Below are 12,692 nucleotides of genomic sequence, written 5' to 3' on the forward strand. Positions count from 1 at the left end.
TGAACGCGGATATTGCATTAGAAAAAAAGATTTTTGTATTTGAAATATGAATGTAGACAAATCTGTCAAATCTACCTCTGGCAGATGCAAAATAACTTCAATGGAAATTCTCAATAACGTATTGTCCTTTCAATGACAATAAATTAAGATTTAATACTTTTAAAATCTTATTTTTTTCCATTGAATGTTTGATATTATGTCATTGAAATTCGAATTACAAAGAAAATCATTGAAATGCATAATACATGCAATAAAGTCATTGATTTGTTTAAAATCGTTTTTTGTCCTTTACAATCTGCCCGTTTTAGGTATTAACTATTAGTCAGAATGGACCCCATGGACAACCAATGTATGTATTTTAGTACGTTAAAAAGTTAATAAGATAAAACCCACGTTTCTAATAATAGAAAATATATATGAATCATATATCTAAATTTATATCCCACGCCAAGTTGGAGTTTTATACACGTTATGATCCTTTCGTCGGTCAGTCCGTTTCGTTGTTCCCGCCCTTAATTCCATCCTTTACTTTTCTGAACCGTTAAAAGGAATTTCGTGATTTGCTTTTATTTTTATTTTTGTCTCCTGATATCATTGTGCTCCTTCTGTTTCGGTTTTTTTATCTAAGTGTCTTGATTTGAGTGAGTTTATAAATATTTTAGACTATGTTGTGACATTCGAGTCTTTGTGTCAACTGTGGCTCATCATGATGTATGCATATGCGTTTAATTCCGTTATCAGAACTGTTTTTCAGGTACGATTCCTGTTTTGGGCTGCAGATCCCTTAAACGCCTTTCGAACCGCATCGGGAGGGAAAAATGCATCAAATTAGCAAAGTTGTTGAAAGTACCAGAGGAAGTTATTCAGACAGACTTAAATACTTGGTATAAAATATGGAGACCGTCTCGGCCAAACAAAAACCTAAAAACGAACTTGGTGTGACTGCTTTGAATGAAATAGGAGAGGAAGATTTAGATGTGGACGATGCATTTGAAGAACAGGAAGAATATTTTGAATTGGTTGGGTATTTTCTAAAGAAGACAAAAGTAAAACTGTATCATAGGCCAGTAATTTTCATATTGTTAATGTCGGAGAATTTTTGAAACTGTACTGGAACTATTGCCTTATTTGAATTGTGTGAATATTGCGCATACAATTCTTCTTCTGTTATCCAAATGATGTAGTTGAATCTCGATCGTTGTCTTCCATGTTTAAAACAATTCATTACATTTGAGTGCTGAAACTTTACTTTTCAATTCATATAAAAAATGTAGATTTATCAAGTAGTGATATTGTTGCCGTTCATCGTATGGATACATGTAAATGGTGGCGGTAAAAAATTTACATCATAATATTTATAGATGCATAAGTTTTTTTTGTTTAGAAAAAAATAATAGAAGGCGATACTGGACAAAATTGTTCATGAAAAGGGCTTGTACATACATTCATTTAACTTTTTAAGGGATGACAATTTGTTTTATATAATAATACTTCTAATGTAAGTTTTCAGTACTAGTATTGACAAATATAAAGCAAAATCTTATTTTGTTTCATATGTGTATGTCTTACAAATTACAATATACATTAAACTAAATCTAAAATAGAAAGAAACATCATCGAAAACGAATCACTTCGTTAGGTCCTTTCTAAAGATCCCAAGTAGCGTGGACCACGCTCCATAAATTTGAATCATAACTTTAAAGTTCGTATGGGTGACGTAGAGAACTACGCAGAAAAATAGATAACACGAGAACAAGAAAACATTGGTTCCCTGTCAGAGTGGGTACAGGTTGTGAATTCTTTAATTTTGAAACATATGAAAGTTTTAAGAAGTTCAATGACTGTCAATGCCACACCAGTTTTCAATGATCCCTGTGTAACAAAACATTGTCCACTACTACTTGACAAATATGATGTCGTACAAGCTGAAAAAGCCCAAAACAACATTGTTTTGTCTGAAAACGTATTATATCCAATGATTATTATATTATAGGTAAATCTGGGTTATCCTCTTTTGGTCTCTTTACCAGGATTGCAATCTACCTTCTATGTATTGGACTTCACTTAACTTCACAAGAATTCATACAAACAACGCTACATAGCTGGATCTGATAAATGCAACAAAACCTCGTTCAGAACTTCATTCTCACACTTTGTGAAAATAATCTTCCAAATATACCGAAGAAAATGTTTTCAAAATGCTGGAAATTATTATCAACAATATATTTGTCTAGTGTTTTGGACTTGTTTAGCAGCAAACAGTCGGCATTCCATTGGGAGCAAATACTGTTTCTCTACTTACTGACCTATTCCTTCACCCTACGGAGGCTGTATTTAAAGCTGATCTAATCCAAATTATGGGTTATCGTTTAGCTGGCTAGATCCTAAAATATCAGTTTGCGCTATAAAGATGACGTATTATCTTTTAACAATCCCAGTTGTTGGGTTTTAATACATCGGAACTACTCCAAATGAACTCGAGATAACAGATACTACAAACACAGTACAGTCAGCCTCATAACTTGACCTACACTAAATGATCGATGGTAAAAGAAAAAAGAAAACTATTGACAAAACTATACGACAAACGCGATGACTTTTCATTCAGAATTGTCAATTTTCCTTCCATCTGTGGCAGCAGCCCTTCAGCACCACTGCCTGTAGAGTTTTCATATCACAGCGCATACGTAATGCCTTTGCTTGCCGTAACTACGCATACATTTAGTATCGTGCTAGACTTCTGACAATTAGGCATCTGGAACAGGGTTCTGTTGCTACAAGATTGAAGTCATTACTAAAGACGTTTTATAGTCGTCATCATGAGCTCGTGGATCGTAACGGTGTATGCATCTGCATCATGGAAACTGATTTGTTTAACGTGTCACAGTTTTCCAATCCTCTGTCGATACTCAATCGATACTCAGGAGAAATTAATATTCCTTTGAATGAACAATTTTACTCGACGGGTTTTTCTAGAAAAGCTAGGGACGCCTGCCCCGCCAGTACACCTGGACCATAATCCATGTTTTTGGTTAATTGCGATTTGCTCTTTTACTTTTGTTACATTGTTTGTATTGTTATAGTTGTTTTGTGTTTTTTGTTGTGTTTGTCTGTTCTCCGTGTCTGTTCCCCTAATTTCACTTTTACAGCCAAACAAAAGGTTCAAAATCCTCTTGGTGAATACCGATTTGTTTTGATAGTTCTGATTTTAATAGGGGTAAACCTATATCATACAGAAAGAAGGACAACTCTGATTCGATTATAACACGTTCGAGTATTGCTGATTGAATTAAATAATTTATTTAATGATGTCGATTATATCACGTTCAACCCGGATTTATAAACAATACAGGCTTTCACAGTTTTACAGGGATATTTTCAAGTCATAAATTTGTCAAATGAGTATCCGAAGTTTAGAGTTACAAAAATACGAACTGGACAAATAGAAGACATGTCATGCCAATTAAATACTTGATATGGAATTTGGAGAAATAACTTGCCGTATTCAACTATTTTCTGTAATAACAGATCGACTGAATTAAATCCACATACAACAATAATGGACTGATCAATTCATTATCAACTGTATACTATCTTGTATAAATGATCAGGACTACTACACGAAGTCATCTATAACAAGGACAACATGTAAATGTGTGCTATTTAAATTCGATAAGAAAAACTTCAACTGCTAAAATAGAACAATACCAATTGCATAGATATTCCTGTTTATTTTCTACATTACCAAACTTATTTGACCTATTTCTAAAATGTAAATAGTAATTTAACATCAACAGTATATAAGATATCTGTTATATATATATATATATATTAAACCATTCAGGAGGTATTTTGTTAGAGCATTTAAACTTATGTGAAATAACGTCAATTTTGTGCATGTAATGATCGATTTCTATCTTTAAAAATAAACAGTTTAAATCCCAACGTTATACTTGGTGTATTCGTTAGAACTTGCCAACGTGTGTGCACAATACATAATGATACCAACAAAACTTTGTTCAAATCGAAACTAAATGACGCAGCAAGGTCTCCGCAGTCTTGCTAAGCGGCTTAAAGAATCAGAAGAAGCTAAACTAGTGATTCATCTGAAAGGTAAGCTACACTATCGAATAAAAACAGTAATAGATATTTTGTCATGTAAAATTCATGTGAATGAAATGTCTAAATATACCAGGTAAATAATGAAATTTTACGTCGATCCATTTTGAAGCACTTGGTGCCTTATTTATGATATACGTACTGTATAAATATATCTTACCTGCGTGACGTACGTTATAAGTGAATATTGATTTACATTTATTTCATTTCAATAGAGATTAAAGAAATGCAAAAGAGCAAGTTTGGTTTTGTTATATAACTTTTTAAAAAATTTATCAAATATTATTTTTAAAATGTTCAATACGATTGTATCTATGTGCAAATTTGGTTTATTTGGTTTTGGACAGACAGGTAGACATTTTGAAGGACACAACGTACTTAAAAAACGTATATTTCAAAGTAGTATATGTTTTTTTTTAATTGGTCCAATCTATTTATGTTGTTGTCAGAAGACTTTTGTCAAGAAAGAGTCCTATTAGATATTTGTTTTCTTGAAATATGTATATTGAGCAAAGTCATGGCACGTTTGTGATACATAACCTGTTTAAAGATTAGCTGAATTAATTTTTTGTATTGTTTGTGTTTTTGTTTGTTTGTTTGTTTGTTGTTTGTTTGTTTGTTGTTTGTTTGTTGTTTGTTTGTTTGTTTTCTTTTGTTTGTTTTTGTTTTGTTTTTGGTTGTTTTTTTTTTTGTTTTAACATTTTGTGACGTGTTTCTTAACCTTCAGACGAAGAAGACGCGAGGACCTGTTATCGCCGACTGAAATGTTGTTCTTGTCTATTACGATGCTGCTTTGACTGTTGTTCTTGTTTGACATGCCATTGTGTAAATGGTAAGTTCAATAAAAAAATAACAGAAATGTTGTATCTTGAGATAACTGTTGTTAGGATAGAACTAATAATTGGTTTAGTTTATAGAAGTCGATTACAAAGGTCTCATGTCTAAGAGAAAGTTCAAGGAACAAATATCCATTGCATATTACTGCATTGAGGTTTCCTTTTTTCCCGATATGGGATCTATATCATAAACAAAAAGGAACTTACCACATTAAAAATTACACATTTCCAGCATGTCTTACCTGTTTAGAAGTTATTTCGTTGTCTCAGGCTATCTATAATTACAATGCTTTTAATGCTACCATTAGAAACACAACAACAACTAGATAGTAATTGACCTTTGTTAACAATTGTGTATAAGTATAAGATGAAAATGTATTACATATTTTGGTTAACGAGAAATAAAAAAAAAACAAGATTCAAGAGGAAATCAAACGAATGAAAAATAAAGTGATAAATATCGGACAGGAAGAACAGACACATACAACAAATACATGCTATACACAAAATAACACGTACAAAGAAAGAGAAGTAAATGGATCACTGAGGCTCCATCAAAATATGAGAGTATTGACCAGATGTACCAGTAGGATAAGCGTCTTCTGCTTTTTAGAACACTTAGCCGATTTGCTCATATAATCAAGTTCAGGGTCGACAAATAAAGGAAAGAAGAAAACATGTTGCATTGAACAATCTATTCTCATGATACAGGCAGATACACCGTAACAACCCATGAGTTCATGGTGGCGAACATAAAAGTTTGAAGCAACATTACCCTGGATTCGAGATACAAAAAAAAACAATTGAAATTACATTGTTCAGGAAAATGAGAAAATCGACATTAGTGTGTTTATTTTTTTATCAAAATCAATGAAAAACAATAATATAAACGCTCGTGAAAAGCAATCAAGAACTGTTAATCTAAGTTGATATTCTTGGTTTTACAAATATTATGAAAAATGAGAAAATCATTTCATTTATAACTGCAGCGCTGACATAAAATGAGACAGAAGCTTATGATTAGTGATTCATTTTTTCCTTAATTCCAAATGTTTTTTTTTTATCGGAAATCCTTCGCAGTAGGCTTCATTCAAACAGTTTTCACAAACAGAAGTGGAAATAGAAGTTACCTACTGCAGATATGTACACTTAACATGTGTTATATTGCAGAACAGTACGGGAACATTCCAATTCACTACAACCCATCACCACAGTTAGCGATATAAAGCAGATTTAAGGACATAATAATAATGTTTCAATTAAAATATTGATTCGTTTACATAGTCCTCTTTTCAAACTATACTAAAAGGCTGCATTAAATTACCAAGGAAAATGCGCCGCAAAATGCCTGCTTAGTTGATGAGCATGAATTGATATGCATTTACGTGAATTTATTTACGTCTGTTTGTAATATAACCACCTTATTTATTCTTGCAATTAACATCAGATCAACATTTTATATTTTAGAAAGCTCTGACAAAGTTTCCAAAGGTAATACAAAGTTGATACTTAGCTGCAAACTGAGTGAAATAAGATTTATAGATAAAGCTAGCAAAAACATTTCTTTATATTACATTTGATAAGAGTAATCAAGGGGATCAAAGTTCTAGCGTACCTGAAACGACAACACGTGCAACTTTATGTTTATCGATGATTCACTCAACCATTTACATTCATGAACTTTTAACATGTATAAATTGGGATTGTTAAATGCCATGATGCATATTTAACAACGAAATTGGAGCTCATGGTATTAGCTTTGAACCTGTTAACATGTTAGGCGTGTACATTTAATACGTCGTGTTTTTTACATTTTTATCAATGTGCATTTTGTCTTTTTATAACTTTTGGTTATCAAACTGAGCTGTTGATAACATGCTGACCACAGTTTTTCTATAACTAATAAAGCATTACATACGTCACTTTATATGATATATCCATTAAAATGATTTATAAACTATTTTCTTCAGGCACTTTTACAATAAAAAGAGTAAATGGAGACTTGAGAGTAAAAAAAGATGAAAGCTATATTTTTAAAGAAACTAAAGGTATTTATGAAGCTAACCTTCCAATTGAATTGCTTAAATCTTACATTTGATTCATATACATTAGTTTAGTAATTTTCTGACTAAAGTGATAAACCACCAAATTCCTACGGATAAACAAAAGAAATGAAGAAAATAAAAATGCAGGAATAAAAGAGAAATACTTTTTTTAGACGAAAAGTGTAAAGCTTTTTCTCATCAACAACAAAAAATAAAACGTACACACATGAAACAAACACGTGTCACCCCACTGTATAATGGCATTAAGTAAGACGTTCAGGTAAAGCAAACAGTTCCTGCAAGAAACCCAACTTGCTCGTTGTTGCCTGGCATATTGAAATGATAAAAAGAGAGCTTAGCATTCGCCAAAAAGGAAACAAACGCTCAATGTCAGTAAACCAGATAATGGCTTAATTCCAGAATGAAATTGAGTCGAATTATATAGACAATGGGGAAAATTAAACTCGCCCTGTATTGCAATACAGTAGTAAGCAGTTCTTATTGTCATCTGGAAATGAAAGTATTGACATGATGCGTTCTTGAGAATGTATAAAATGTCCATATTTTTTCATTATTCAACAATAATTGGGCGATATATTTCAATGGAAGCGTCGACATATTTCCTAAGAAGCATATCAACTTTATATATATATATATATATCTTTTCATGGTGAAAGACAAAAATACGATCACAATTGAAATAGCTATCAAGGGAACTAAAATTCTAGTGGAGATCAAAATAATATAATTCAGGGACAAAGACCATACATGGAAAACAGACAAACACAACAAAACCATAAAGTAAATGAGCAATTTAGACTCCAATTGAAACTGGGAGCATAGATCATGTGCACCGGTTGGGAAAGCGTCCTCCGCTTTTTTAGAAACACCCGCCGAGTTGATATTAAAAAGTAAAGCTCGGGGTAGACGAAATAAGAAATGAAAACTATGACGCGTTGAACAAATCGGTTTTCATGGTGCAGATGGATACCCCATAATGTTCAACCAGTGATATGAAAACTCCATACGCAGATGCTGCCACTGATGTAAGGAAAGTTGACAATTCTGAATGAAAAGGCATCGAGTTATCGTAAAGTTTGGTCCATAGCTTTCCTTTACCATTGATCTCCAAGTGGAGGTCACGATATGAGGCTGACTTCACAGTGTATGTAGTATCCTTTATCTCAAATTCATTGGGGGGGATGTGACGAATCAAATCCCTGAAACTAGGATTGTTTAACGATGATACATCATCTATATTGCGGAAACTAAGATTATAAGATCCACCTTAACTTTCTTTTGAATCAGGTCAGCTATGAAGGCAGCCGCATAAGAGTGAAAGAATAGGTCAGCAAATAGAGGAGCACAATCTGTTTCCATTGGAATGCTAACCTTAGTTGAAAAACGCGTCCACCACACTGGACAAATATGTTGTCATTAAAAAATCCCAGCGTTTTGAGACCATCTTCTTTTGCATCTTTGGAATATGATTTGGAAAACAAGAGTAGACAATAATAAAAAAAATAAAAACTTAATGAGCAATTAAAATAAATAATTTGTTTCTATTTGTAGATTTTTGTGACGATTAATACTGTTAGATATAAACCTTTCTTGAAATGTTTTCGTGGTTTAAATTAATTTCAATTTTGTAGGTGGTATGGTTGTTATAGACAAATCAGATCGTGTTCAATTTTCTCTTGACCTGAAGACTGATGCAGAACCTACATGGAAACTAAATATTTTTAATGGATTTAACGAAAATAAATCCCTTATTGGATCAATTCAAAAAAGGTGGTCTACTTAACGCTATCTAATTTTTATTATGTTTTGTTCTGTTTTACTGTGTTTCTGTGTTGACCTGTATACATATATTAGTATTCTGTTAAACACATGTAAACAACAATGCGGTCCAAGTGTGTATGTATGTTTGAAGTTTTGTTTAAATATATTTTGCTCTTATTTAACAGATCTGCTATACAATGTTCTAATTATCGCTTGTCAAATGATAGAACTAACAGAAATTAAAGAAAAAAGAGGTTTATTGGTGTAATGGGTTAAGTACTTATATGTCGTAGAATCAGGCAAATTTTAAATAAGCTGTGTCACACAAAGAAAACAAAACGCAGATATTTAATTGCATTATCCAAGTATTTATACCCAATAACCTCCCGAAATATCCTCCAAAGTGACAAGATATTGATAGGTCAAATTACAATATGAAAAATTGCGGGGAACATTCACGCACAATTCCAAACACACATATATATATGTTTATGCTCGTTAAGTTTGCGAGTATTATGCTCATATAGTTTATGAGTTTTATGCTGAGGAAGGATATCAGTTATCCGAAATATTCAATTTAAATGTTACCATCTTCAGGTGATGTTAAACATATTTAGACGTTTATATATATGTCACATATATTTTAAGCAATTTAAGTAATATTGGTTCAGAAATAAAATTATATGTCACCCATTAGCTAATTCTTCCATAGAATGGAATTTACCACAATAAAAAAATATATGCAGTAGCTGCTCGATACAATGACCGTGTCGTGTTTTCTTTACTTCTCGTCCGAGTTTAAAAATAGATTGTTGATCACTTTGATGATCTTGATTGTTGGTGTCCGTTAATTTTATACGTCTTACTACCATTGTATTATTATTTTGAATTCAATAATTACACCCTATCGATGTAAACATTTTGTATGTATTCAATGCTTAAACAATAAATCCAATAATGTTTTGTACTTTTTTTAGAAATGACTTACATGGATATACTATCTGTGATAAGCTAAATGATGTTAAATATACAATTAAAGCAGTAAATTCGCAGATACATGTAACGACATACCCAGTAAGTTTGTGATTGGTTGTGTGAAGTTAATGTTCTTTGCTTCTATGAGTTGAAATTGATCTACGAAAATATTTTATACTATTAGGAAATGAAGACTTTCTGTGCATCATCTGTGTTCTTTATATTCATGTCATAATGATTTCATATTTGAATTGAATGGTTCAATCTACAAGATGCTTGTGCATAGTCAATTTTATCGCAAACCTTTGCTTGAGAAAACTTTAAGTTTATATGTTTAACTTTTTCCAAAAAAAAAATTTATACATGTACTTTTACAGATAGAAGACGAACAAACGACACCGGAGCCAATTTCCACCTTAATAAGAGAAGACCTGGAAAATAGTAACAATTACATAATAAAGTGTAAGCTATTTTTACCTTTACAAGTGAACTCTAAAATATATATATATATATATTTTAATGAAATTAAATGGAATTAGCAAAAAGTTAAAATGTCTACTTCATTGTAAGAAAAAAATGGTTTCAGGGATTACTAGAATCACTTATATTGAACTTTTTCGGACAACTAAACATAACCATTATAGTTTTTTTTTACAGGACCGAAGGCATGTTTTACCAGACATGTCATCTAGATCCTTTCCTGATTTTAGTTTTATATTGTAGATGATAAAGGCCTTGCAAAACAGGAAAAGGCTATAATAATACTGTCAGTTATTGGACAAACATGTCTATCTGAATGGCAACCCAAAGTATCGACAAAACCAATGAGAAGATGTTCCTGCCATTGTACCTGCTTCTGTACAGATGAAACTTACATGAAATCTATCTGTATAATAGTAGTAGCGTTAATAGCGTTTGCTGTCCTCCTTACTTTTATATTTGCTTTGCTTGCAGTATAGACAAATGTTACATATAGACTAGAACACTTTTGTTTCCGTTAAATTATTAGAGGAGGATGAAAATCCAGTCGGGTCGTTTGACGGTCAAGTTGGACATAGAAACATTCCTGTTCACTTTAAGCCACTTGTTCCACATGTATCTCTGCTGGAATTGTTTATTTGTTGTCTTATCAGTTCATAAGCATACATTTTGCTGGTAATAATAATTTACTAAAACTTTTAATCGTCTTTACTGTGTAATGGTAGAGTAATGCGAGTTTAAAGAAATATCAATTCTATCAGTAAAAAACTTGCATACATGAATATATTTTACATGAATATATAAAATATTCCTATCACAAATGTAATTATATGAAACGTCAAGACCAATGCAATTAATATTTTTTACATGTTATGGTTCCAGCGTCCATCGTATTCGTTACATTTTTTATTCTCGTTAATGTACCTTAGTAGAAAATGGTCTAATATTGATTAGGTTAAAATATTGAGATTTATTCTGAAATATTTTTCGGATAAAAACCAACATTACGTTAAGCATCAGTTCGAGGAGTGACTAGGTTCTACAATATACACCCAATAAAATGCAGTAATTGAAGTGTTTTTACTCACCTCTATCATCTTTAATGAATTGCCAATTTCACGAGAAGCTGTTTCACTTTCTACTAAAGACAACGACTGTGATTTACCGTTTATGTACTGTATTCCTAAACAAAAATCCATGAGCTAGATTCCTAAATAAAAACAAAATCCACACGAACAAAGTTTCATAGCTGGATCTGAAAAAAATGTACCGCCAAACATATTTCAACCTCTATACTCACATCTGTTAAAGACGGTCTGCTGTCTTACTAAACACTTGTTACTCCCGTAGTGGTATTAATTCGATGTGGATCCTAAACAATTCGAAAGATCTTTTGGAGACCCTCAATTCAAGTTTATTATCAGAACATAATAGAATTGAAACCTTCGGTTATCCAACATTGTATACTAATATTCCTAATACTTAATTAAAATCTCAATTCAAAACATTACACATAGTTGTTCCTCCAAAACAAGATGATATACCTAGATACAAATAAATAGTTCTTGGTAGGGATTCCTAATACCTTTTTAAAAATAGTTCAAAATCATCTTCCCAATATTCAGAAGAAAATGTTTTCAAAATGCTGGAAGATTTGATCGACAAAATATTTGTCCGGTGTGATGGACGTGTTTTTCAAAAAACGGTATGCATTCCATTCAGACAAATTATGCTCCTATACCTGTTGACACATTTCTTTATAGTTGATTTAACCTGAAAGAAGGAACATCGTTGAACTACATACTTTAATCTCTGTTTCCGCTATATAGATGACGTACTGTCGTAACATAATCTTAGTTCCAGAGATTTGATGTATCGCATTTACCCCATAGAACTTGAGATAAAGGATACTACAGACACTGTGCAGTCACCTTCATATCTTGACCTACACTTAGAGATCGATGGTAAAGGAAAATGGAAAATTATTGACCAAACTTTACGACAAACGTGATGACGTTTCATTTTGATTGAAGTAAACACTTCAGACGTGTTATTGTTGTCATCATGTACCAATGTATCGTTAAGGTATATCCACCTCCACCATGAATACCGATTTCTTCGACGTGCCATAAATTTTTTCTAATTTATTTTAATATGTTGGCATTTCAAACGATCTTCTGAAATAAATAATTTTTTCACCATGATCGAGATTTCTTTATATTTACTATGTATTCAATAATAGGCTTCTATCAATGAGACAGGAAATCATATGAATTCGTATTTGATAAAAAAGAACAAGCAAACAACTATCACACTTTATTTATTGTAAATTTGTAAAAAAAAAACCAACTTGTTGTACATCATTCTTTGCCATTATATGCCAAGGCCAAACAAGTGTCTATACATTAAGAATAACTTCTTTTATAGTAATTGACACCTAAATGGTGAAGTTTAT

General features: G+C 31.9%; 1 protein-coding gene across 1 annotated transcript; it reads left to right on the forward strand.

Moving 5' to 3' along the window:
• The first annotated feature begins 3,943 nt into the window (after window positions 1–3,943).
• Window positions 3,944–11,311, forward strand: LOC148607700 (uncharacterized). The gene is made up of 8 exons (XM_088545247.1): window positions 3,944–4,113; window positions 4,847–4,951; window positions 6,423–6,446; window positions 6,926–7,003; window positions 8,653–8,791; window positions 9,760–9,856; window positions 10,135–10,219; window positions 10,481–11,311. The coding sequence occupies exons 1-8, from the start codon at window positions 4,035–4,037 to the stop codon at window positions 10,714–10,716; spliced, it is 843 nt and encodes a 280-aa protein (XP_088401373.1). The 5' UTR covers window positions 3,944–4,034; the 3' UTR covers window positions 10,717–11,311.
• The last annotated feature ends 1,381 nt before the right edge of the window (window positions 11,312–12,692 follow it).

This window comes from Perna viridis, chromosome 9 (assembly GCF_037379345.1).
Source record: "Perna viridis isolate PV_CMFRI_1.1 ecotype Kerala chromosome 9, ASM3737934v1, whole genome shotgun sequence".
Classification (NCBI taxonomy): Eukaryota; Metazoa; Mollusca; class Bivalvia; order Mytilida; family Mytilidae; genus Perna; species Perna viridis.